The sequence below is a fragment of the Chrysochloris asiatica genome, unplaced genomic scaffold (genome assembly GCF_000296735.1).
Source record: "Chrysochloris asiatica unplaced genomic scaffold, ChrAsi1.0 scaffold00037, whole genome shotgun sequence".
Lineage (NCBI taxonomy): Eukaryota > Metazoa > Chordata > Mammalia > Afrosoricida > Chrysochloridae > Chrysochloris > Chrysochloris asiatica.
In genome coordinates, this window is record NW_006408555.1 from 1,035,115 (window position 1) to 1,057,297 (window position 22,183).

Consider the following 22,183-nt stretch of genomic DNA (forward strand, 5'->3'; position numbering starts at 1 on the left):
ATGCCGCGGTCGTTCTTGGTGAAAACACACTCAAGCCACAAGATCCCCAACTACGGGCAGCTAGAGACGCAGAGAGGTAGGGACAGGACTCAAGTGGGAGAGCCGAAAGGGATCCTGGCAGGCAAGGTGTCCCTCGGGCACTGGCTCACCTCACCACACTTAGCACCTTGGCACAGGTAGGGCTCCTTCACCACTTAGGGAACTCGCCTAAACCGCCAAATCTTGGAGCTCCTCCCACCCTGCCCTACCCCTGTAGTCCCACTAAGGGAACCCCAGAGCCTTTTTCCTGGTTCACAAGGTTTAGGATTGGTCCTGGGGATGGTGGGACAGTGCCTGGCCCCTGGAGGACTCCCCCAGAGTCCTGCTTGGGTTGGTGGGTAGAGGAGGTGGAAAGAGGGCCCCATGGACTCCTTTGGGTGCAAAGGTCCATCCAGCCCCACGTCAGCTGAGGAGGGATCCTGACCCCTGCCTCCTTGCCCCTCCTCTGGGAAGCCCTCTCCCTGCTTGTATAGGAGGTATGAGAACCGGTGGGCAGGGGAGACGCAGTAAACCTGACTTTATACTCAGCCCCGTCCCTACTGGACAGGAGGTCTGTGACAACAAGAGGGATTCTGTCCCCTCAAAGGGCCCAAGTGCAGAGCCGTCAGAACGGCCCCACCTAGCTTGGCACTGCTTGGGGCCAGGGCCCTCAGAGGGAACAGAAGAAGAAATGTTGCTATGAGGCAGAGGCCAGGCCACTAACCAACGCTCCCAGGAAGCCCTGACCATCCTGTAAGCCTGGGGGCTGCTGGGGAGAGGGGGACTCACCAAAGCTGCCACCAACAGGCACCTTTGAGGGCCGTGCCCGTCAAGTGGAAATCCATGTCACCAGTCCCAACCAGCAATTTTGTGAGAGACTGTCAGTGCCCCGCACATGTTCAGGTGTGAGTGTGTATCCACACCTGATAGAAACCTAAAGTTTCATAGCCCATAATTTAAAAACCATTGCTTAGAGTCTGGTTGCACGGAGCACCCCGCTTGACCATGTCAGGTGCAAAGCTGTGTGCCTGCCAGGGCAGCAGACACCTGGCTAACACAGCACGTCTTTTCTGGTGCTGTCTGCTCCCTTCCTACCTGGAGGTGGCTCCAACCACTTGGCTTTCTGAAGACTTCAGAATAGTCTCCCACTCTGCCCATTAAGGGGAGCTCAGTGGCTCCCTATGATAAGCATTGGACTGCGAACCGCCAGGTCTGTGGTTCAAGCCTGTCAACCGCTCTGCAGGATAGCTTTCAGCTCCTGAAAAGATTCCAAGTCTCCGAAGTCCTGTATAGGGTTTCAAATGAGTCAGAACCGACTCCCTGGCACTTCATGTCCTTTAAAGAAGGACCTCTTTAGGGCTGCATGTTGTCGCTGTGAAGTGCCGTTGAGTCGATTCCGATCCATAGCGACCCTGTATAGGGTTTCCGAGGAGCAGTGGTGAGCTTGAACCGCCAACCTTACCTAGGGAACCCTTAAAACCAGAGTCTAGAAAAATCTCCTTTGAGATACTGAAAGAATTTTAAAAGCCAGCAAAACCCGGTGGATACGGGAGAAAGGTAATAAAAAGTATTAGCCTCTGGGTGGTTCCATAGCCCCCACCCCCTGTGGCTGTCTTACCTCACCCCACCCAATCTCTGGAGCCAGCCCCTGACCCTGCAGACTGGACTGGGCTGGATGCATGGGGCCAGGGTGGGGATACTCAGTGAGGAGCAGCCATGTACCTCCAGCTGCTAAGCTGAAGCCGTTTGTTCTGAAAAAGGGTCTAGCATGGGAAGCTCCTGTGAACCCCAGGGGTCTGTATCTCATCCTGTCACCCACCCACCCACCTCCCTTCTGGGAGATGGGAACTGGCCTGCTGATTTTGGAACTGGGTAGAGAGGGGATAGTAGAGGGCGATGCACCGTCCTTTCCACGATGTAGGTGGCGGCTGGGTGGTCCCTCAGCCACATAGTAGAGCCTGCCCAGATCCCCTCCTTCCCTTATTGTTGCTAAGTGCCACTGAGCCACTTCCGACCCTATAGACGGTTTCCAAGGCGCAGCTGGTGGATTTGAAGCACCGACCTTGCAGTTCAAACTGGCCTTGCTGTCCAGTGCTCATCCTACTGGGCCACAGGAGGACTCCTTCCCCAACCCTAAGGCCCTGGCCTGCTGGGCTGGCTCTCCTGCCAGAGTTGGGGAGAGCCCCCCAAGAAGATGACTTCCTGGAAGGAAACGTATGCTGGGTAAGCCGGGGTGAAAGGTCCACAGGCTTTGACTAAGGACACGGATTATTGGGTCAGTAAGAGTGGTCTGGTGTGGCGCTGTGGGTTAATGCACCAGACTGCATAGCCATTTAAACTGCAAGGTCGGTGGTTCAAGCTCACCAGTTGCTTCTTGGAAACCCTATACAGGGTCGCTATGGGTCGGAACTGACTTGATAACACTTAACAAGAGTGGTCCCAGAAGACAGAAGAGAAACAGAAAAGGGGGAGCGTCAGTCAGCAAAAAGAGGAAGCAAAGAGAACATGTGCGGAAGAAAGTGGTGTGAGAGATGAAGAGGGGCGGGAAGAGAGGGAGTTGGGGGGATTCCGACGTGTCCTTGTCCACAGTTGGCGCTGACAGCTGCAGCTGCAGAGCAGGTAAAATGGAGTCTCGCTGCCCAGCTCTGTGAGATCGAGGTTCTCCACCATGATGTGGAACTAGAAAGCTAAGGAAGGTCAAGCTAGAAAACCTTAGGTCCAGGGAGTCCCTCACTCCTCAGGTGGGTAAGTCTGGCTCCTGAGCATTGCAGGGGTCTTGAATAGGACCCCTTTGAGCTTCACACCAGAGTCACACTCACGCTGACCCCATTTGTCAGAGTAGACCTGTGCCTCATCCGGTTGGCAGTATTTGATTTCATCAAGGTAGTTCACCAGGTCTTCCTTCTACGGCACCGCTGGGTGCATAGAAACTACCAACCTTTCCATTAACAACCGAGAGGTTAGCCTTTCCATGGACCCCTCCGCTCCCCTGTTTCCCAGAAGCATACTAAGCCCTTCTTTCAACCCGGTGAAGTGTTTAGTGACTGAACCCTGTACTGAGTTTTAACAGCGACATAAAGAAAGACCTCTAGGTCCCAAAGCCCAAAGCGCACGGGTGAGGTGGGGTCTGCCACACAGAATGTGCACAGCCTCCTGTCTTGTCACTACTGGCCCAGCTTTATTGACTATAATCCATGCCTCATACAGTGTCTCCATGGGTCATGTGCTACATAGGATTTTTAGGACAGTCACAGTCTTGAGCAAGCACCCCAAAATTCCATTGCCATCAACTCAATTCTGACTCACAGTGACCTTCTGGAACCAAACAGACCCGCCCCACAGGGTTTCCTAGGCTGTAAATCTGTACTCAAGCAGACTGCTGTATCTTTCGCCCTCGGAGCAGCTGGTGGGTTTGAATCACGAACCTTTCAGTTTGCGTTCAAGCCTTAACACAGTGCGTCACCAGGGCTCCATGTGCGGCCTTCACCCCTGTCTAATTCCAGAACATTTCAAACCCCCCCCCCCACGGGAAGCCCTACTCATCAGCAGTCAGCCCCCATTTGTATCTCTGGCAGATGCTCATCTGCTTCCTACCTCTGGTTTCACCTAGTCTGAATATTTTATACCAATGAAATCATACATGATTTGTCCTTTTTATCTGGTTTCTTTCATTTGGCACCATATATTTCAGGTTTATCCATGTGGTAGCCTGTTTTGAGGCTTGTTCCTTTTTGTGGCTGGATCATGCTCCGTCATGTAGATGTTGGTCCATCGTCTGCTGACAGACATTCAGGTTGCCTTCACTTTTTAAGCGATGTGAATGTTCCTGCTGCGGGTATCCGTGCACTAGTGTCTGTGTGAGCATCTGGTGTTATTTCTCTTAGGTAGGATCTCGGAGTGGACTTACTGGGCATTGTAGAATAACCACTGGAATGCTGATTGCAAGGTTGAAGATTCAAACCCACCAGCCACGCCTCAGAAACCCTACACAGGGTCACTGAGTCAGAACCAATTCGATGGCATTTAAGAATAACAGCAAATGATAATTCTGTGCTTAACTTTTTGAGGAGCTCCCAGACTGGTTTCCAAAGTGGCTGTACCATTTTACATTCCCGCCAATAGTGTGTGAGGGTTCGGATTTCTCTGTCTCCGTGCCAACTCTTGCTGTTTTCCACTTTTCTTATTATCAGCATTTTAGCGTAGTGGTTACGAGTCGGGCTGCTAATCTCATGGTCAGCAGTTCAAAACTACCAGCTGTTCCGCGGGAGAAAGATGAGGCGTTCTGCTCCCGTAAAGATTTACAGCCTCGGAAACCCTGTGCAGGGTCGCTATGAGTCGGAACCGACTCCACGGCACATAACAACAACAAAGTGGCTGCGAAGAAGCATTGCATTGTGGTTTGATTTGTATTTTCTTGGTGACTAATGATGTTGAACATCTTTTCAGGGTTCTTGTTGGCCACTTCTGTATCTGCTTTGGAGAAATGTTCATTCACATCTTTTGCTTACTCCCCCCTCCCCACTGTTTATTGTTGTTGCGAATAATCACAACAAAAACACACTCAATCGTCCACGGGTACACTTTCACAACACTGACCACATCCTTTGTCGTCTGTAAACATTCTCACTGTCTTTTTTCTGAGTTGCTCCTTCCTCATTCACATAAACTCCCTGCCCTCTAAGGTTCCTTCCTAGTATTTGGACTTGCTGCTGCCCATCTGATCCCATACAAATAGATCTCGAGAGCGCATTCTGCTCAAGGCAGACATTCTTTACTAATTAAGCTAATCATTTGGTTTTACGAAGTCTTAAGTGAGTTGACATTTTTGGTTTACGGTTTTACGATAATGTCAGGATAGTAGTTCTTGGGAATTTACCCCATTTACAGGGTTCCAGAAAGCCTGGCGTCCATGAGTCCATTTCTCCCCCTTTAGATCAGGTTTCTTCTATGGAATCTGTAAGCAACGTGTTCGGTGATGGTAGCTAGATACCATCAGTTCTTCGGATCTCGTGGTGAGGAGATGGTTGTTCAAGCTTACTCACCTTCTTCCGTTCCTTTGCCTCCTTTTTAAATTGTATGAGTTGTCTTTTCGTTGTTGTAAGATTTCTTCATTCATTCTGGACAAAGGTCCCTGTGCAGAACTATGATTTGCATATACAGTCTCTGGGTTATTTTTTCTACCACAGATAGATATAAAATCTGACCAACCAGCCTTTTACAGGGCACGCTGAAGGTTTATCCCAGGCCGCGTAGACTAAGAAATAGGCTGAGAGTGTTGTTGAGATGTGGACTGTGCGGAAATCCGGTAGTCAGCTCTTAACCCTCAGACTAGCCCTTGTACTGTGGGGCTCTCCGGGTCCAATATGGGGCACACTGGCCCACAGATTCCCAACAACCACCCTGAGGAAAAGCCGGGTGCAGGAACAAGTCAGACTTTGTTTATAAGAAAGCCCATCTTGACGCATGAAGCAGTGACAAGAAGTCACAGCTCCACACCGCTCGTGGGGGAGTGGGTGGGGGGCAGGACACAGAGGGGTCCTCTCTGGGGTAAGCCTGGGGCAGGTGGGATGATGAGGGTAATTAGCTATTAGCTCACAGATACTGGCCTGATACCAGGCCTCCTAAATTACGGTTCAATTAAGATGCTGACTCAGTGCTGCCTTTCCCACGACGGAGGTGAGGTCAGCGCTGCCAGGACTGCTGGTTGGAGAATCGAGCCACTGTCCTTTGAGTTCTCTGTCACCCTCCAGACCCCTGTCCTAGGTTCCCTGGCTGTTATAAATCAGCTCTGACCACTGTGTTTTCTCCCCCACCCCCATCTAGAAACCAAGGGCTCCTGCTCCACTTGTGGGGGGCTGGTGGTGCCCTTCCTCCCGGATGAGGAGGCCCACTCCACGCTTGTCGGCACACCCCGACCCTGGGACCACAATCCTGTCATCTCCTGTCTCCCCCTGCCTCTCCCGTGTGATGAGGAAGTGCGGGGGGCCTCGAGTCCCCATCCCCTGGGTGTCAGTCCTGTGGAACTGGGGGCTGGCCGAGTCCCCAGCGCACCTCTCAGGGACAGCCTGAACCACCTCAACCTGCCCCCACTGCTGTTCCTGCCCATGAGGTGGCCCCCCATCCTGGGCCCAAGTGGAGACAAAGTTCCAGACAGACTGTGTGGAGTGGTGGGGACCTCCCGGCCCTCTGGTTGCTTAGAGTGCCTCCACTGCCACCAACCCTGTCACAACGGAGCTGGGCTGACCAGGCATCAGCATGTGCACTCGGACTTGCAGCCCAAGCGTCTGTTCAGCTGCAAGCACTGCGCCAAAGAGTACGGCAGCCTGGGCGCTCTCAAGATGCACCTGCGCACCCACACGCTGCCCTGCGTCTGCGCGCTCTGCGGCAAGGCCTTCTCCAGACCCTGGCTGCTGCAGGGCCACATCCGCACCCACACAGGTAGGGGCCCTGCAGGTAGGGCAGAGGACAGGGATTGGGGAAGGAGGTGGGAGTGTGGGAGGAACGGGGACCCATCAGAGGCCAGTGGAGAACAACACCGTGGTCCCTCCACACCATGGCCGCAAAGAGAAATTCCACGCACGCACCGATGGGGGTGAGCCTCTAAAACTCCATGCTGAGTGGACGGTCCCAGTCAGAAAAGGACAAGGACTGTGTGACCCTCTCAGATGGAGTGTCTAGAAGGAGCTATGTGTGTGTGTTGCTGAAGGGGCAACAGTGGTGTCTGTTTGAGGGGAGGTGGACAGCTGCCCAGAGTGGTGAATGCTCTCAACGTCACTGCTCTGTACGAGGCTCAACCGCCAAACTTTGATGTATTTGGCCACAAGGACATTTTAAGAGAGGAGGGAGGGAGGTCACAGAAACCAGCCCTGTAGTCCGGGACCCCGGAATCTGCCCTCAGCACCCCAGCATGATCAGAACTCAAAGCTGGAGCCAGGAGGGAGGAAGTGCTGGGGAGAGGTCACCTGGCTGGCGAGGGACAGGGAGAGAAATGGCCAAACCACTGCTGTCCAGTTAGTGTCGGCTCAGTGACGCCATAAGGCAGGGTGGAGCAGCCCCCTATTGCTTCCAAGATTGTAAATCTTTCTCCTGAGGTGAGTTCGAAACGCCAAACTTTTGGATGGCAGGTCAGCACTTGACCATTGTGCCACGAGGGGTCATGACAAAGGAGCAAAGAGACCTACAGGCAGAGGAAAGGGAGGGCTCACTGAGAATGCAGGGATGTTCCGTCCTGGGCGGCTCATGGACAAGCCCAAATCCACCCCAGTCGGGGTCCACACCAGGCGAAATCCGAGTCAGGAAGAGAGAAGCTGGCTTCAGGCTTCATCTTGCTCTCAGACCCAAGAGTTACAACATACTTTTTGCGATCCAGGAGGCTCCTGACCCTGAAGTCAGGGCTCTGTGGTGTCTTACCCAGAGTCACTGGGAGAGGGGTCAGGCTGTTGGCAGGAGAAATCCCCAGTTCCCAGGGATCTCCTGGGTTTTTTTCCAGTCGTTGTTAAGGACGTCGTTGGATGCCCCATTCCTTTTTAAAGGATGCTTCAGCCATGCTCTTGACCAGTGGTGCGGGCAGTGCATGTGGGGTACAATGCTCTGGGTTTGGGGTACACTCGTGCTGGTCAGCGGGGGTACAGCACTTTGTCCCTTCACAACTGCGGTCAGATGTCTGTCAGGATTCTGTGGGATGCAGGCTGGACACAGAGCCCACAGGTAGAGGACAGCACCCACCTGGTGACCACGACCCCACACTGCCTGAAACTTTGGAAGATGCCAGAGATTTTTTTATGTTTGTTTTTAATCAACGTGGAAAAAATGTATGAGGGAGCTTCAGAAAGTTCATGTAGACATTGAATGAAAATATCCTGGAATTCTCCCATGAACGTTTGGAAGCCACCTTGGGGATGTGTACACTACCTACCCTGGCTGTTATCAGTGCACCTTTTATTTTTCATCAGTTCGTCAAAGGATCCCTGGTGGCACAGTGGTTAAGCATTGGGTTGCTCATTGAAGTCGGTAGTTCAAACCCACCAGCTGCTCCGTTGTGGGAGAACGGTGAGGCAGTCTCCGCCTGTGCAGATTGACAGCCTTGGAAACCTACAGAGCACTTTTTCTCTGTCCTGTAGGGTTGGTATGGGGTAGAATCAAGTCCAAGGTGGTGGGTCATTTTACAGAGTTAGTTGGCTGCTCGATCTACTTCCATAACACTCGGGAAAATCCGTTGGCAAACAAAAAGGAAAGCAAAAACACATTTAGGACCGCATTTGCCAATTCAGCATCGTTTACATGAATAATTCATGACAATTATGCTCCCCACCCCTGTCTACTGCCAAATTTTCTATCACCATGAACCCATTCCTACTGCTTCCTCAACAAGGCCACCCCATTCCAGGCTAAGGAGCTCTGTTCTCCCATAAGCACGGTCTTCCTGGCTGGGTCTGAAGAACCATGCTCTTCCCTGCTCTGTCTTCCGGCTCTATCCCATGGGACCCACGCCGCCGTATCACATCACCATCCTGAGACTTGGTTAGAAGATAGTGATGGCTGTGAGTTTTCATGTCAGATCAGAGGAGAAGGCCCGAGGAGAGTCTGGGCAGGAGTCAGTCGTGAGGGGCCCTCTGCTTCTCTGTCAGATTCTAAATACGAGGGGGCTTCAAAATGTTCTTGGGAAAGTTCATTATCTTTTCATTTCATTGTTCCATGGATTTTCTGCAGCTCCCTCGTAGCACAGAGTCTGCCCAACGGGCACCTCATGGCATCCAGTATCAGCTCTTCCTTGTGGGGTCTTTAAGGTGCCCCTTTTAGGGAGGGAGCAGTCCTGATCAAGGGGGTGGGGAATGTAAGAGCAGAATTCCGAATTGTTGTGGAATCTAGACTTTTGGGGACCACCCACAGTGACTGGGTGAAGTCCTGAAACTTCTACTTTGACATAATCTTTAAACCTTAAAATTTAAACACCCCCTGAAGTCATCTTAAAACCAAGTAGCAGTTTAACTTAATGAGACAAGAATGTTTGCCTGGAGTGCTGGGATTTTAAGCTCTATCTGTGTAGATCTACAGAGCTCAAAGGCTCTGTAGGCTGAGCTCTGGACTTCAAACCACAAAGTCCGCAAGTTGAGCCCACCAACCTCTCCAGGGAGAAACCGAGGCTCTCTGATCCTACAAAGATTTACAGTCTTGGAAACCCTACCCAGGGTCGCTCGCTATGAGTCAAAACCAAATTTCATGGCACTTAACAACAACAAATAAGGGATCAAAGTGGCAAGAGTGGCTGGAAAGGTCAGCGAGGAACCTTGGGGCAGTGGGTTTCTGTGAAGGAGGGAGGAGTGACTGAGAAAAGAAGGATGAGAATGTGGTCCATGTTGCTAAACATACAAGTACGTTGGTGTGTGTCCTGCGGTGTGCACTTACAACATCCAGGCTGTGGCTCACTGCAGTCTGCCTCTCTTTCCAGGTGAGAAGCCCTATACCTGTTCACACTGCAGCCGGGCCTTTGCCGACCGCTCCAACCTTCGGGCGCACCTGCAGACACACTCCGACGTCAAGAGGTACCAGTGCAAGCGTTGTTCCAAGACCTTCTCTCGGATGTCCCTCCTGGCACGCCACGAGGAGTCAGGCTGCTGCCCTGGCCCCTGAGTGCTGGCTGGTCAGTGCCCGAGGAGCAAAGAGGACCGATCTGGGGACCCATGTTGGGACAGGACCTGATCTGCTGAGTCAGATGGGCTCAGATGACTCCCTAGCCCACACAGTCTGAGAGAGGTGCCTCACCTGCATGCAAACAGGAGCCTCCGCGTGGCTTCCTGGGGAGAGATGCTCTTCCTGCTTTGCACTGACTAACTGGGTGTTTGGGGAGCTGTCTGGTGTGCAGCCCACCTTCCTGTGGTTGGGAGTTGGAACAGGCTGTCCCCTCTCAGCCTGCACCCACATATGCGCCCCCACCCTCCCTGAGACAAAGCAGGAGCCAGCCAGTGAGGACGGGGTGTGTTTGGGGAATCTCACTGGGTGGTACCCTGGACACCTGGCTCTGTAGTTCCAACGGAAGGGAGAGTGGCCACTGGCTGATAAAGAACCCACGTTGATGTTGTCTGTCCACAAGTCCATGGTCTTGCCTGACCCCCAGGTGTCAGTGGAGGCAGATTGTTGAGGCAGCATGTCTGCGGGTAGGGGGCAGAGCATGGGGCTGGAGCGGGGCTGTTCAGGGAGGGAAACCTGGAGGAGGTAGGCAGCAGTCCCTGGAAGCAAAGGGGGACTTCTGTGGAGCGAAGTGGTGGGAAGGGGCATGTGGCCAGTGAGAGACCTCAGGTGACCCTACGAGGGGTCCAGGGGTCTGGGCAGATGGGGCTGGATTCTTTTACACAGTCGTCACATTTAAAAGAGGGTCCAGCTCTGTCCTGAGGGGTTGAATACCGTGTGTGTTTTACCTGATTGCCACCATCTTGTCAGGGGCTGGTCATCGATGTCATTTGAGTGGTCACCCACTTTCCCTCCTAGAACTGGCATTCTTGACACACCTGCCCTGCCCTGGACCCTCCCTCAAGTGTCACATCCCCCATCTGGGTGACCTCATGTCCCTCCCTAGGGGCCTGGATCTGACCAGAACTCCCAGGATGAGGGTCCTATTTGAGTCAGGTGGGACCGATGAAGGAGGGACCTTCAAACACAACTGCTCTGCAGGACGCTGGCCTGGTCAGTGGCCGAGGGACATGTGGCAGGCACTTTGAAATGAGCCACTGGCCAAGTGGGCCCGAGCGACCTGACCTGCTGAGCCTGCACTTCCCACCAGAGAATGTTCTAGAATGTTCGCCCTCATCCTGCCTGGACAGAACCCCTAGAGCCATCTCAGGCATCTGAAGGGTTCAGGTGGCTGGTCTGGGGCGGTCGTTTGAAGGGCCTCAGGGACATCCTGGGGAAGAGATTTTGATCTTGGACTTCTGTGAACTGAGAGTTGTGTGCCATGGAGCTGGTTCTGACTCTTAGTGACCCCGTAGAGGTAACTCTTTGTGGGAGCAGAAATCCTCATCTTTCTCCCATGGAGCAACTGCTGAGCTCAAACCGCTAACCTTACAGCGTGAAGTCCAGTGCTTACCTTACAGCGCTACTCAGAACAGCCTCCAGCTCCAATCCACAAACTCACACCCTCAGGGGTCAGACACTCCTTAAGGGTCAGTGTGGACTGAAGGCTAGGGTTGTCCACCCAGCTAAGGAAGGTTTCCAGAAGGGGACCCCTTATCTTTGTCCCATAGGAACCAAGAGAGTAATGATTTCCTAGGGTCACCTCTCCTACAGGGGACCCCCACCCCCAACAGGAAGCTGGGCTTCCTTCCCCTCTGCCACCATCGTCCAGGGTGAAGGTGAGGCCTGGACAGGGAAATGGGAACAGAGTGGTCATTCTGCCTGAGCTATCTCCCACCCCTGGCCTATCCTCGCTGGCGGCCCTTGGCCTGGGAAGGGGCTGTCGGCAGAGCCTCCAGCCAGGAGGGTGCGTGCGTTTGTGTATGTGTGTTTTAGCAGCAGATGCCTAAAGGAAGCTATATTGTAAATTGTGTTCTATTTCTGGGCCCTGGTAGCTAAATGGGGCTATTGCATCTGTCAGGCTAGAAGGAAGGGAATTTCACAGGCCGAAAATAAAGCCGAATGTTTTCCCTCTTGTAAGAGACCATGGAAAATGCTCTTATATTTATATCTGGGCTGGTGGAGGGCACGGGGCAAGGAGGACAGGGCAACCCTGCCAGATTGCTGGTGGGCAGGGAGCGGGAAGGTCTCCCACCCCAAGGTCTCCCACCCTGGTCTAGCGCTCATTCCTGCCTTAGTCCTCACAGACCCCTATCTGCTCCTCAAGGACCCAAGACAATCTTTACAATGAACCTGGATATCACGAGCAAGCGGGGTTGTCAGGAACCAGCGTAGCCCCCAGGTGGTCCAAACAGTCAACTAGCTCAGCTGCTAATGGACTCGCTGGAGGTGTGTGTGAGTCCACCCCAGGTACCTAGGAAGAAAGGTCTGGAAACCTGCTTCCAGAAAATCAGCCACTGAAAACCCGGGGAAGCCCAGTTCTGCCCTGACAGTGGCTCAAGTCACCAGCACCTGGGACAGTTTGTGAGTCCCTGGGCGATTTGTACCCTCAGTTGAATGTGGAAGCTTACCTCGACAAGGACCAAGATTTGGGTTTCCCACCAACATGCGTCTTTTCCTGTCCCAACTTTCACACATCACGTTTCACTTTTCTCGCTACAGAAAGTTCCTTTATAACAATTTTTTCTCTCTCTTTTTTATTTTTATGTTGTGGTAAAAAACAGACATAATGAGAGAGGTGCTGTTTAAATATTGTTATTGTCTGCTGTGATTTGGCTGACAGTTTCCTGAACGCACTGGCCCCCCATTCAGCCCCCCCCCGTACCCGTTTTGTTTGGTAACATCGATTGCAATAGTTTGACCATTTTCAAGGGAGCGGATTCAGTGCTCTGTTTGCTGTCCTGCCGCCACCATCTGTTTCCAAAGATCCTTCCATCAAGTCTCCAGAGCTGGGGACTCCGACTGCTCCCCACGTGGTAGTTCTGAGATGGCTGTGGTCTGAGCTGAGCTGGAGAGGGCCCCACCCAGCCCCACTGATTTCTGACTCACAGGATGAGCACTGAAGAAGGGAGTCATGGGGACGGTGTGAGGAGGACAGGGACAGGTGTGCCGAGATCGCCGATGTCCCCGGCAGTGGCATTCTCCGCTGAGAGTCGTGAGGTGCTGAGGCAGTACCTTGGCTTCCAGGGGCCCAGAGCCATCTATAAATATCAATTTGGCCCAGAATCTTCTGGGGGGTTCTCTGGATGTTTGAAAATAGCCCACTTGTTACTATCTATACTCAAAGAACGAGCTCCTGGCCTCCACTGGTGTACCTAAGTATAGCTCCCTGGCTCAGCTCAATGGAACAAAAGTTTCCAGGCCTCTTTACCCCGGGGTTGGGGGGTGGGGGGTGGAACATTCCAGAGGGAAAGCACTGGCTGCCAGGACACACTCAAAGGGGCTCACAGCAAGGCTCGAAGGGACACGGGGCCCTGTCCATGCCCCACTCGGCTCACAGGCCCTGCAGGGCCCCCAGGGAAGTGAAGCTGCCGTCCTGGTAGTGTTGGTGTAACCAGAGATGAGTACAAAGCCTCCGTCTCCCATTCTGCAAAACAGGAAGGTACTGGCTCTAGGAACAAACCCACTGCGGCAGAGCCCAGCCCGACTCAGCCAGCCTGTGGGGTTTCCGAGGCTATGAATCTGGGCAGGTGCAGAAAGCCTCATCTTCGGAGGTGCTGACCTTTGGGTTAGCAGCTGACGCTGAAGACGTGCTCCATCCACCAGGGCTCCTGTTTCTGGTTGGCCCATTCCACGGCCGCCAAGCTGATTCTGATCACAGTGACCCTGTAGCACAAACTGTCCATCTTTATGGACGCAGACGGCCACAGCTTTCTCCAGCACAAGTGTTGGGCAGGCAGGAACCACCTGAGCACCTTTGCCACATGCATAATAGACAGTAGACAGGAACACCGGGGACATGTGACAGAGGTCCTCAGATTTGTCTCCCCTAAACTAGATCCATTTCTTAATGTCCAAGTGTGATCTATCCTCCTCCCACCCCGCATCCCTTGATTTTCTTCCAGCCACCAGATCAGCAGCTGGCCAGGTGTGTTACCACTATTGTGTTGCTATGAGTGATGTAGGGGCAGGAGCAAGATGGCAGAAACTCCTGCTCCAAGGTCCAGCTTAGCAGGGAATGCATCCCACCTGGCTCGGCCTGTGTATTACACCTTTGGGACCAACCTCCATGCAAGGACACTTCCTGGTGTCCCCTGATGGTTGACCAGCAAGCTCTGCATTCAAAGCTGAATGTTGCTGCCTAGAGTTACTAGGCAGCAACGTTCCCCTCCTGCCTCCCTAAACCATCCTTCATGGTCACAGCGTCTTTTTGGGCAATGACAGTTTGCAGATGGACAGCTTTGGAAACCCCATGGGACAGATCCCCTCAGTCTTATGTTGTTAAGTGCTGTCAAGTCGGTTCTGACTCATAATGACCGTGTATAAGGTTTCTGAGGAGCAGCGGGTGGGTTTGAACCCCGACCTTACAGTGAGCACTCCAGGGTTGATGTTAAAGGCGTGCTCTCCCAGAACTGACTCCACAGCAACAAGTTTTTACTTTATTTTATTTTATTTTTTTAGTAGGGGTGGTGGATGGGTGGGCTGGTGGAGCAGTGGTTAAGCACTCGACTGCTAACCAAAAACTCTCTGGTTCAAGTCCATCAGTTGCTCCATGAGCGAGAAGACCTGCTTGGGAAACAATTACAGGCTGGGGGATCCTATGGGGACGCTTTGAATCAGAACAAACTCGCCAACAATGAGGTTTCTCGTTCTTTTTTAGATGGATGGAAAAGCTTCGGGAAGGAAAGTGTTGGTATCCGCTCAATATGGTAAATGATAAATAAATAATACACGCAAAAGTGCTTAAAATGGAAACTTGGTGTCATATAGATTTTGCCGCAATCCAGTTTAAAAAGAAAGCAAAGAGGTTCTGAAACGCATAATGTCACAGACTTGAGTTTACCATCCATTGCCATGAGTACGGGTCACCTTCCGGGGACCAGAACCTCTACCCCATCTTAGTCGTCCAGCGTCCAGCGTCCATTCAGTAACCATCACATCAACTCTATCGAGACCACGCTCTGGGGCTCTCAGTGCACGGCTTCGTGCACAGGTAACTTTCCCCATCATTGGAACGGGTCTGCTCGCTCTTTGGTAACAAACTGAATGACCCTTATCAGTCCCCACAGACTTGGGTAAGCCAGGCCCTGTGTTTATCTGGGCCGAATGCATCAAGCCTCAGATATATTTATCCAGGCGTGCGGTGGGAGCCGGCATCCAGATGCAGTGCGTTTGGGAGCATGTGTCCTCTTGTCAGGGAAATTCTTTCCACGGCTGGTGGCTGATGGATAAAGATACCACAACAAGTACTGAACAGGCTGGCATGATGGGCCAGCACCCAGCTGGCAGGACGCTCCCGGCTGCACATACAGTAAACCAGGGTGTGTTCAAAGTCCTTGTTTTGGAAAACTAGAAGCTACAAAACAAGCTGAGTTCAAGGATTCGCCTCTTTAACCATGTGGACTTTCTCTTTTTTTCTGGAACAGGCTACATACAAGAGCTGCTTTATGGAACCAATGCTTTTCAGTCCCTGCTGAGGACTCTCCAGGCCAGCCACCTTTCTAAGGGCCCAGAGAGGTTAAATCCATTATCCAAAGTCACACAGCAAGGAAGTGGCTGGGACAGGACTTCAACCCAGGCAGTCTGGCTCAACATCCATAATATTAGTCACTAAATTAAATTAACATTCAATGAAAAGATCTGCTATCACCAGAAGCCAGGCACAAAACTAGAGCAGCTGTGGTTTTAATTGTTTTTAATTGGGGCCGAGATGAAAATACTGGGGAGCAGCCCCAGAATGCTAGCCTGGCTGCCTGGGGCCTCGTCTGACACCTTCCCTAACAGGGAACAGGTGCAGAAACAGGAAGAGGCAGAACTGAGAGCAAATGTGACACTCACAGGACAGCAGGACATGTTCACAATCTGACAGGATTTAATAAGAAGACAGAAGAGGCAAAGGAAAAGAGAGACAAAGGTAAGGAAACTGAAAGTAGAGGCAAAGCCCCAAACACGGCCCTCGAGGTGGTTACGACTTATAGCAACGCTGTTGGGCAGAGTAGGGGCTCTGAGACCCCCATATCTTTAAGGATGCAGACTGTCTCATCTTTCTCCTACAGAGCACCTGGTGGGCTTGAACCATGGACCTTTGGGTTAGTAGCCCAACACTTACTCACTGTGCCATCAAAGCTCTCCAAAGGCAGGTTTGGAGAGGTTTTCTCCCTGGGCTGCCCACAACCCAGCTTTTGGCTCTTGACTGAAGTTTCTGTCTCTCTGGGCTGGCACAGAGCAGAGTTGTGTGTGTACTGGCCCGGCTCCCTCCCCCTGGGCTCACAGCGGGTTTCTGGTTTAAACTGGAAGGACCTTGGTCACCTCGTGTCAGACCTTAACCTTTCCCAGGAAGCGGACAGCCCATACATCACGCCCCGGTCAGCACAAGGCTCTGGAGTCTAGAAAGAGGCGCTGGTTGTTGCCCTTCCTACTCTGTTTCTTCCCGCTGTTACTGTTAGCTGCTGTCTTTGAGGCTCTGTGACCTGTGGGGTTTGCATGGGCTGATTTGTGCACTGGCTGGAAATCAAACCGTGTCCCTAAAGATCCGTTCACATTTCTTAGAATTTCCAAAAGTGGGATCTTATGAAAATTGTTGCTTTGTCCTCATCTCTCCACAAGCTGTCCAGGCAGCCCTGGCCTACTGTTCCCCTCAGTTGCAACATGACCCTCTCAAGTAAGTCTTTCTCCCGACTCAGAGGGGCCCTGTCTCAACAGCCCCCATCTGGGAGGAATCCCTGTGGGGGCCCTTCCTCACCTTTTCCCACAGGTGGTCTCCCCTTTTTGTCTGATGGTCAAGCCCAGAGGGAAGATACCTGCCTACCTGCTGTCTGCCTTGGAGAAGGGGACCCCGGAAATGTTTGTCAGTAAACACAGTAGGGTGAAGCTGGACAGCCTTCAGTCCTGTGATAATTCAGAGATTTGTACACATCTCCTCTTGGTGAAAGAGAAGGATCTTTGGAGAATGAAACATAGGACTGGCCTTACTCAGGCCCAGTGAGACCCAAATCACCACCGGAACCGCATCTTCTGTTCCCGTGACTCACCCCCACCTGTCCTGAGTCCCCACAGGTATTCGTTTCGTGAAGATTGAAATGGCTCTTAACAACGGGACTGTGAGTGAGGCCATCAAATCTCAGAAAGACAGTTCAGCCCCACGCAGAGGGACAGTCCCCTTGCAAGGTGTGACTTTGAAGAGGTAAGCCTGATTGCCGTGCTCCATCCATCTATGGAAGGAGGAAGTTTTCTGAGAATGGCAGTGTCTCATTTCTTAACGTGGGTTACCTTCCGAGTGACTTCGGTACCTGCAATGACGCATTTCCCAGCGAACAGGGGAATTCTAAACGGCAGCAATGCTAGCTGAGGGGAAGAATGAGGTATGGAGAGGAAATGGGGTGCAACTGTTGCTTGGTGGCAATTTCTGGGGCTCAGTCCTGGGCCAGATCCGGTCTCCCTGTCTCACCAAAAGGGCATTCTGGGGGTTGTTGGGGTTCAGTCAGTGCTTGAAGGCCCGTCCCTCCCCAGCAGAGAACAGATGGTAATGACATCCGTTGTTGTTGTTAAGTACCTACCCATAGCGACCCCATATAGGCTTTCTGAGGATTGGCTGACTTTGAACCACCAAACTCATGGTCGAGTGCTTATCGTACAGCACCACATCAGGACCTCTGTTGCCCGTCTTTAATCCTGGGATAGGGCAGCTGCAGACAGTCCGTGGAGACCACGAGCAGGACAAGGACACTGGTGCCCCCTGCTGGCTGTTCTGCAGATGGCCAGGGTAATGCTGGTCAACACAGGACAAGCCCCACCCTGGGTCTGGACATCAGATCTTCCCGGAGGCCCCGTCTCCCGCTTTTTCACTAAGGTGTACCCTAACTCAACAGCATCGCACCATATGCAAACACGTGGCAACTGTCTGCAAAGTGAACGAAAGCCCTCCAGTAGTTCCCCGCTCAGAGATAACACAGGTGAGTCAGGTCGGGGGCCCCCTCACCTTTGGTGCCTAAATTCTCCAGTGCTACTATAACACAAACACCACAAGGGGGCGAGTTTAACAGAGATGCACTCGCAGGCAGTTTAGGCGGCTGGAAGAACAAATTCGGAGCGCTTGTTCTGGAGGAAGGTTTTTGACCCCTTTCTGTGTCCGTAGACCCTGCCTTCCTGGGAGGTCTCCGTGTACCTTGACGTCAATCTTTCCTGAATCCGGGAGCATCACAGTGCAGGGACCGTACGTCTTTTTTCTTGGTGGTAGTAGGTCCCGTTTTCCGTTCACGTCTCACCTTCTACCTCTTGTATGATACAAGGTGTTGCAGTCTCCATTCCTGGAAATCTCCCCGCCATCAGACCCGTGTTAACGATGGGACTGAGGATATTACTGTCCACCCTGAGTCCTCTCGCTGATTTCTCTAATTCGATCCCACCGTGGCTGCCGCATAGCATTGAACCACACACTCATGGCCCCGCCAAGTTGGCACATATTTTGGGGAGACAGATTGCATTCTAAGACAGTGCCCAGTAAGACACACAGTAACCCTCATTTCTGTGCTTCTGCGTGGACCGTCGCCTTCTCAGGTATCAGCTGCTGGTGAAGGCTTCCATGTGCTGGACAATGGACAGACGTCTGCTTGGGTACGTTGATCACTTCCATTTTATAAACCAGGCATCCAGGAAACTTACTCACACACAAGCTAGAGACCCCATGATGTACAAGAGTCCATCAAAAAGTGTAGCTTCAAAATCACAGAAATGTTTATTAAACAAAAATATTAAAATGTGGAGCTTCTGTACCTCAACGTGGCCTCCAGCGAGGTGAAGACACTTCTGAAAGCAGGGCCAACAGCTCTCTAACCCTTCCCACAACATTCTGCACTCTTTGATTGAATCCTGGAGAATTCAAACTGTGTTCCTTTTGAATGTTTTTTTTTTTTAATTTGGGAAACAAAATAAAGTCTGAATGGGCCAGACGATAGCTGGGGTAAGGTTTCACAAAGACATTCTTGTCAGACTGCCCTTGTTACCCTTGGAAAATGAGCAGGTACATGGTGCCAGGGAAGAAAACATTCCTTGACACACCTTTCCTGCCTTTTTCTCAGAAATGCAGTTTTCAACTTTCGTCATGAAAATTGATCAAGATGACCACTTTGGGATCAGAACAAAAAGGTTGCCTAACCCTCTAAGCTGCCCTCTCTGCTTCGAATTGAGCAGGCCCAGCAAATTGGAAACCACTGTTTCCGACTGGACCTTTTGAAGGCCCCCTAAGGAGATGAAGACAAGTGTTTGATTGAGAACTTGTTTGCGGCCACCCACTGATCACAGAGATGTGAGTACTCCCATGCATGCATGAACCGGAACCCCCACAGCAGTACTTTTTGACTCCCTCAACTTCTTTGTCACTTGGTGAGACCTGAAGACCAGCATGTCCTGCACTGGCCTGTTGGGGAGCTTGCTAGGGTGAAGACTCTCGGATCCCACCCCAGACCCACTGAATCAGAGCTTGCACTTTAAGAGACCCCCTGACTCAGATGCACATTAAAACGTAAGCATCACCGCCCCACGCTGTCTCCCACCTCAGTAGGAGGCAGGATTGCAGAAGTTTCTTGCCCAAACCTATGAAAACCATTCTTGCTTCTTAGCTTTTAGGTTGGAAGCTTTCCTTTCTGCTTTCCTGTCGCTCCCTCCATCCTCTTGAGAGGGGCATTATAATAGAACGCTTCAGAAAAGCGTGGTGTCAGCTTTCTGTCCTTCAGTTTGTCACCACCACCTCCACAAGCCCACAGCCATGGAGTGGATTGTGACTCCCAGAGACCCAACAGAACGTGGTGGAACTGTGCCGTAGGGTGTCCGAGGCTGTAAGTCTTTGTGGAGGTGGTTGCTGAGCGATGCTGAGTCTGTCCCAACTCACAGCAACCCTGTATACGGTTTCCAGGGAGCTGCTGGCTGAGGTGTTTGAACTGTCGATCTTGTGGCTCCGTGCCCAGTGCTTACCCTATTGCGCCACATCAACACTCAGCCACATCTTTCTCCCATGAGTGTCAGGTGAGGTGGATAGTGGGCTTGAACCGCCAACCTTTTAGGAATCAGCCTAATGTTTAACCCACGGTATCACCAGGGATCACTTGATTTCTTGGTTTTGCCATCGAGTCGGTTCTGACTCATAATGACCAAGGAGCAGCTGGTGAGTCTGAACCGCTGACCTTGCAGTCCAGCGCTGGTTCTACAGTGCCACACCTGGACTCCGATATTGATGACACATTGTTAACGACATTAACGTGTGGTCGTGGTCGGCGGTCCAGGAAATGCACGCTCCAGCTGTGGATGTGGGCATCTGCGGCCAGGAACCCTGGTGTTGCTGCAGGACAAGGGTGACCACAAGGTCAGCAGTTCAAATCCACTAGCCCTCCTTGGTAGGGGACAGTCTGATAATTGTTGTGTAGCCGTGTAGATGTGACACTTGTGTTGTTGTTATTGTTGTGAGCTGTCCAGTTGACTCCAACTCCTATTGACCTCACAAGGTTGACGGTTCAAACCCATCAACTGCTCCTCAGAAATCCTTACAGGGTTGCTGTGAGTTGGAACCGACTTGACCGAACTTAACAACAACAAAATCAACCTCATGTGACAAGTAGAACTGCGCCATAGGGTTTTCTAGACTGATACCCCCCCCCACACACACACACACTTTTTATTGTGAATTGAGCGAAGGTTTACAGAGCAGATCATCAGTTCTGCATCCAACAAATCATAGCCCACGAGCAGTCCTCCCTCTGACCCTCCCATGAGCATCATAGATTGTTTCTTTGATCAAGAAAACCTTTTTTTTTTTTTTAACTTTTTACCTCATTACATTGTTGCAATCCTCCATTCACTTTAACTATTGCACTCCTCCCTGTGACTCCGGCCACCTTCTTGTTTCCTCTGCCAACTCTCCTCCCATTGCATACACCGGCCTTGTGACCCATGCCAACATGTACCTACCATAGCTCATGAACAATTCTCCCTCCCACCATCCCACGATCATCGCAGATTGTTTCTTTAATCAAGAAAACGTTCTTTAAAAAAAATTAAAATAAAATAAATCTTTTTACAACATTGGCCTCATACAATATTTGTCCCTTTCTGACCAACCAATTCACTCAGCATAATGTCTTCTGGGTGTTTCATAGATTCTTGATTATTCTTCCATGTTTTGTAGTATTCCGTTGTGTGTATGCACCAAAAGACCGTTCGGTCATTCTGTTGATGGGCATTTAGGCTATCGCCATCTTTTTTGATGTCTTTTGTAGACAGCGTATTGAAGGATCCTGGTTTCTTTTCCATCCTGCTCTCTCTGTCTCTTTGACTGCTACATTGAACCAGTGACTACACTTAGTTTTCAACAGGTAGACTTGACTACTTCCATTTTTCTGTCTGCCTTTGTGGTGTTGCTGGGTTCGTCCACAGATCTTTCTAAGCTGAGTTCATTTTGTTTGTGGATTTTCATTTTCCTTTCTATTGTGTTAATGTTTCCTAAATCTTTCTTATTTTCTTATCTTGATATGCAGGTTTCTTTAAGGTTACTCTGTAATTTATCAATCTTTTCTCCTTCTTAAAACAGTATTGTATCTTGAAATCTACTTGACCTTGTCATTTGGAAGTTTGCTGTCTACATTACTAGACTCTACTGTTTACAGAACCAGAGCCCCAGATCTTCTGTTGTAACTGCTGAGTGGTTCCAAGCCATCAATCACCCTTTCACTGAGCTGTTAACTGTTTCAGCACTTGATTTGCTCATTGGTTGTTGTGAAGTGCTGTCGAGTCGGTTCCGACCCATAGTAACCCTCTATAGGGTTTCCAAGGAACAGCTGGTGAACTTGAACTGCTGACTTTGTGGTTTAAATGGCTTTGCAGCCTGGAGCATTAACCCACAGCGCCACAACAAGACTCCTGATTTGCACATAGTGATGAAAATTGCCAGGTAACATGGGTAAAGCACATAACACAGTGTCTGGTCACCACACAGAAACGCATGCCAGTCTGTGTTCCTGCTCACCAGACTCCATGGAACACACAGTGCCTGTGGCTCAGCTGAGGGTGTCTTCACAAGGAATCGTGTTGCCCAAGCAGATGACTGATTGTGAGAGAAAACCATCGTCTTGTGAGATCAACAGTTAAGCAATGACCAGAGACTGTGTGCCCTCTGAAGACAGATACCTCATGGGGCAGGTGTGGGCACGCTCCCACACCCACACCTTGGTGACATGGGCATACTCCCACACCTCAGCAATGGGGGGCATGCTCCCTCCCACACCTCAGCGATGGGGGTGTGGTCACTAAGTCCACGTCCACCTCTACCAAGGTCACTGAACGCAGATCCCATGAGGTGGTACAGTAATCCCACTTCCAGGAGATTTCCCTACAGAAATAGCCACTCTGGCATAGTATGTGCTAAAAAGTATGTTTATAATATCCAAACGAT

At 51.4% G+C, this 22,183-nt stretch overlaps 1 protein-coding gene across 1 annotated transcript; it reads left to right on the plus strand.

The window, feature by feature from the left end:
• On the plus strand, positions 1-9,648 carry SNAI3 (snail family zinc finger 3). Its single transcript, XM_006860110.1, has 3 exons — positions 1-76; positions 5,842-6,456; positions 9,467-9,648. The coding sequence occupies exons 1-3, from the start codon at positions 1-3 to the stop codon at positions 9,646-9,648; spliced, it is 873 nt and encodes a 290-aa protein (XP_006860172.1).
• Positions 9,649-22,183: the final 12,535 nt, after the last annotated feature.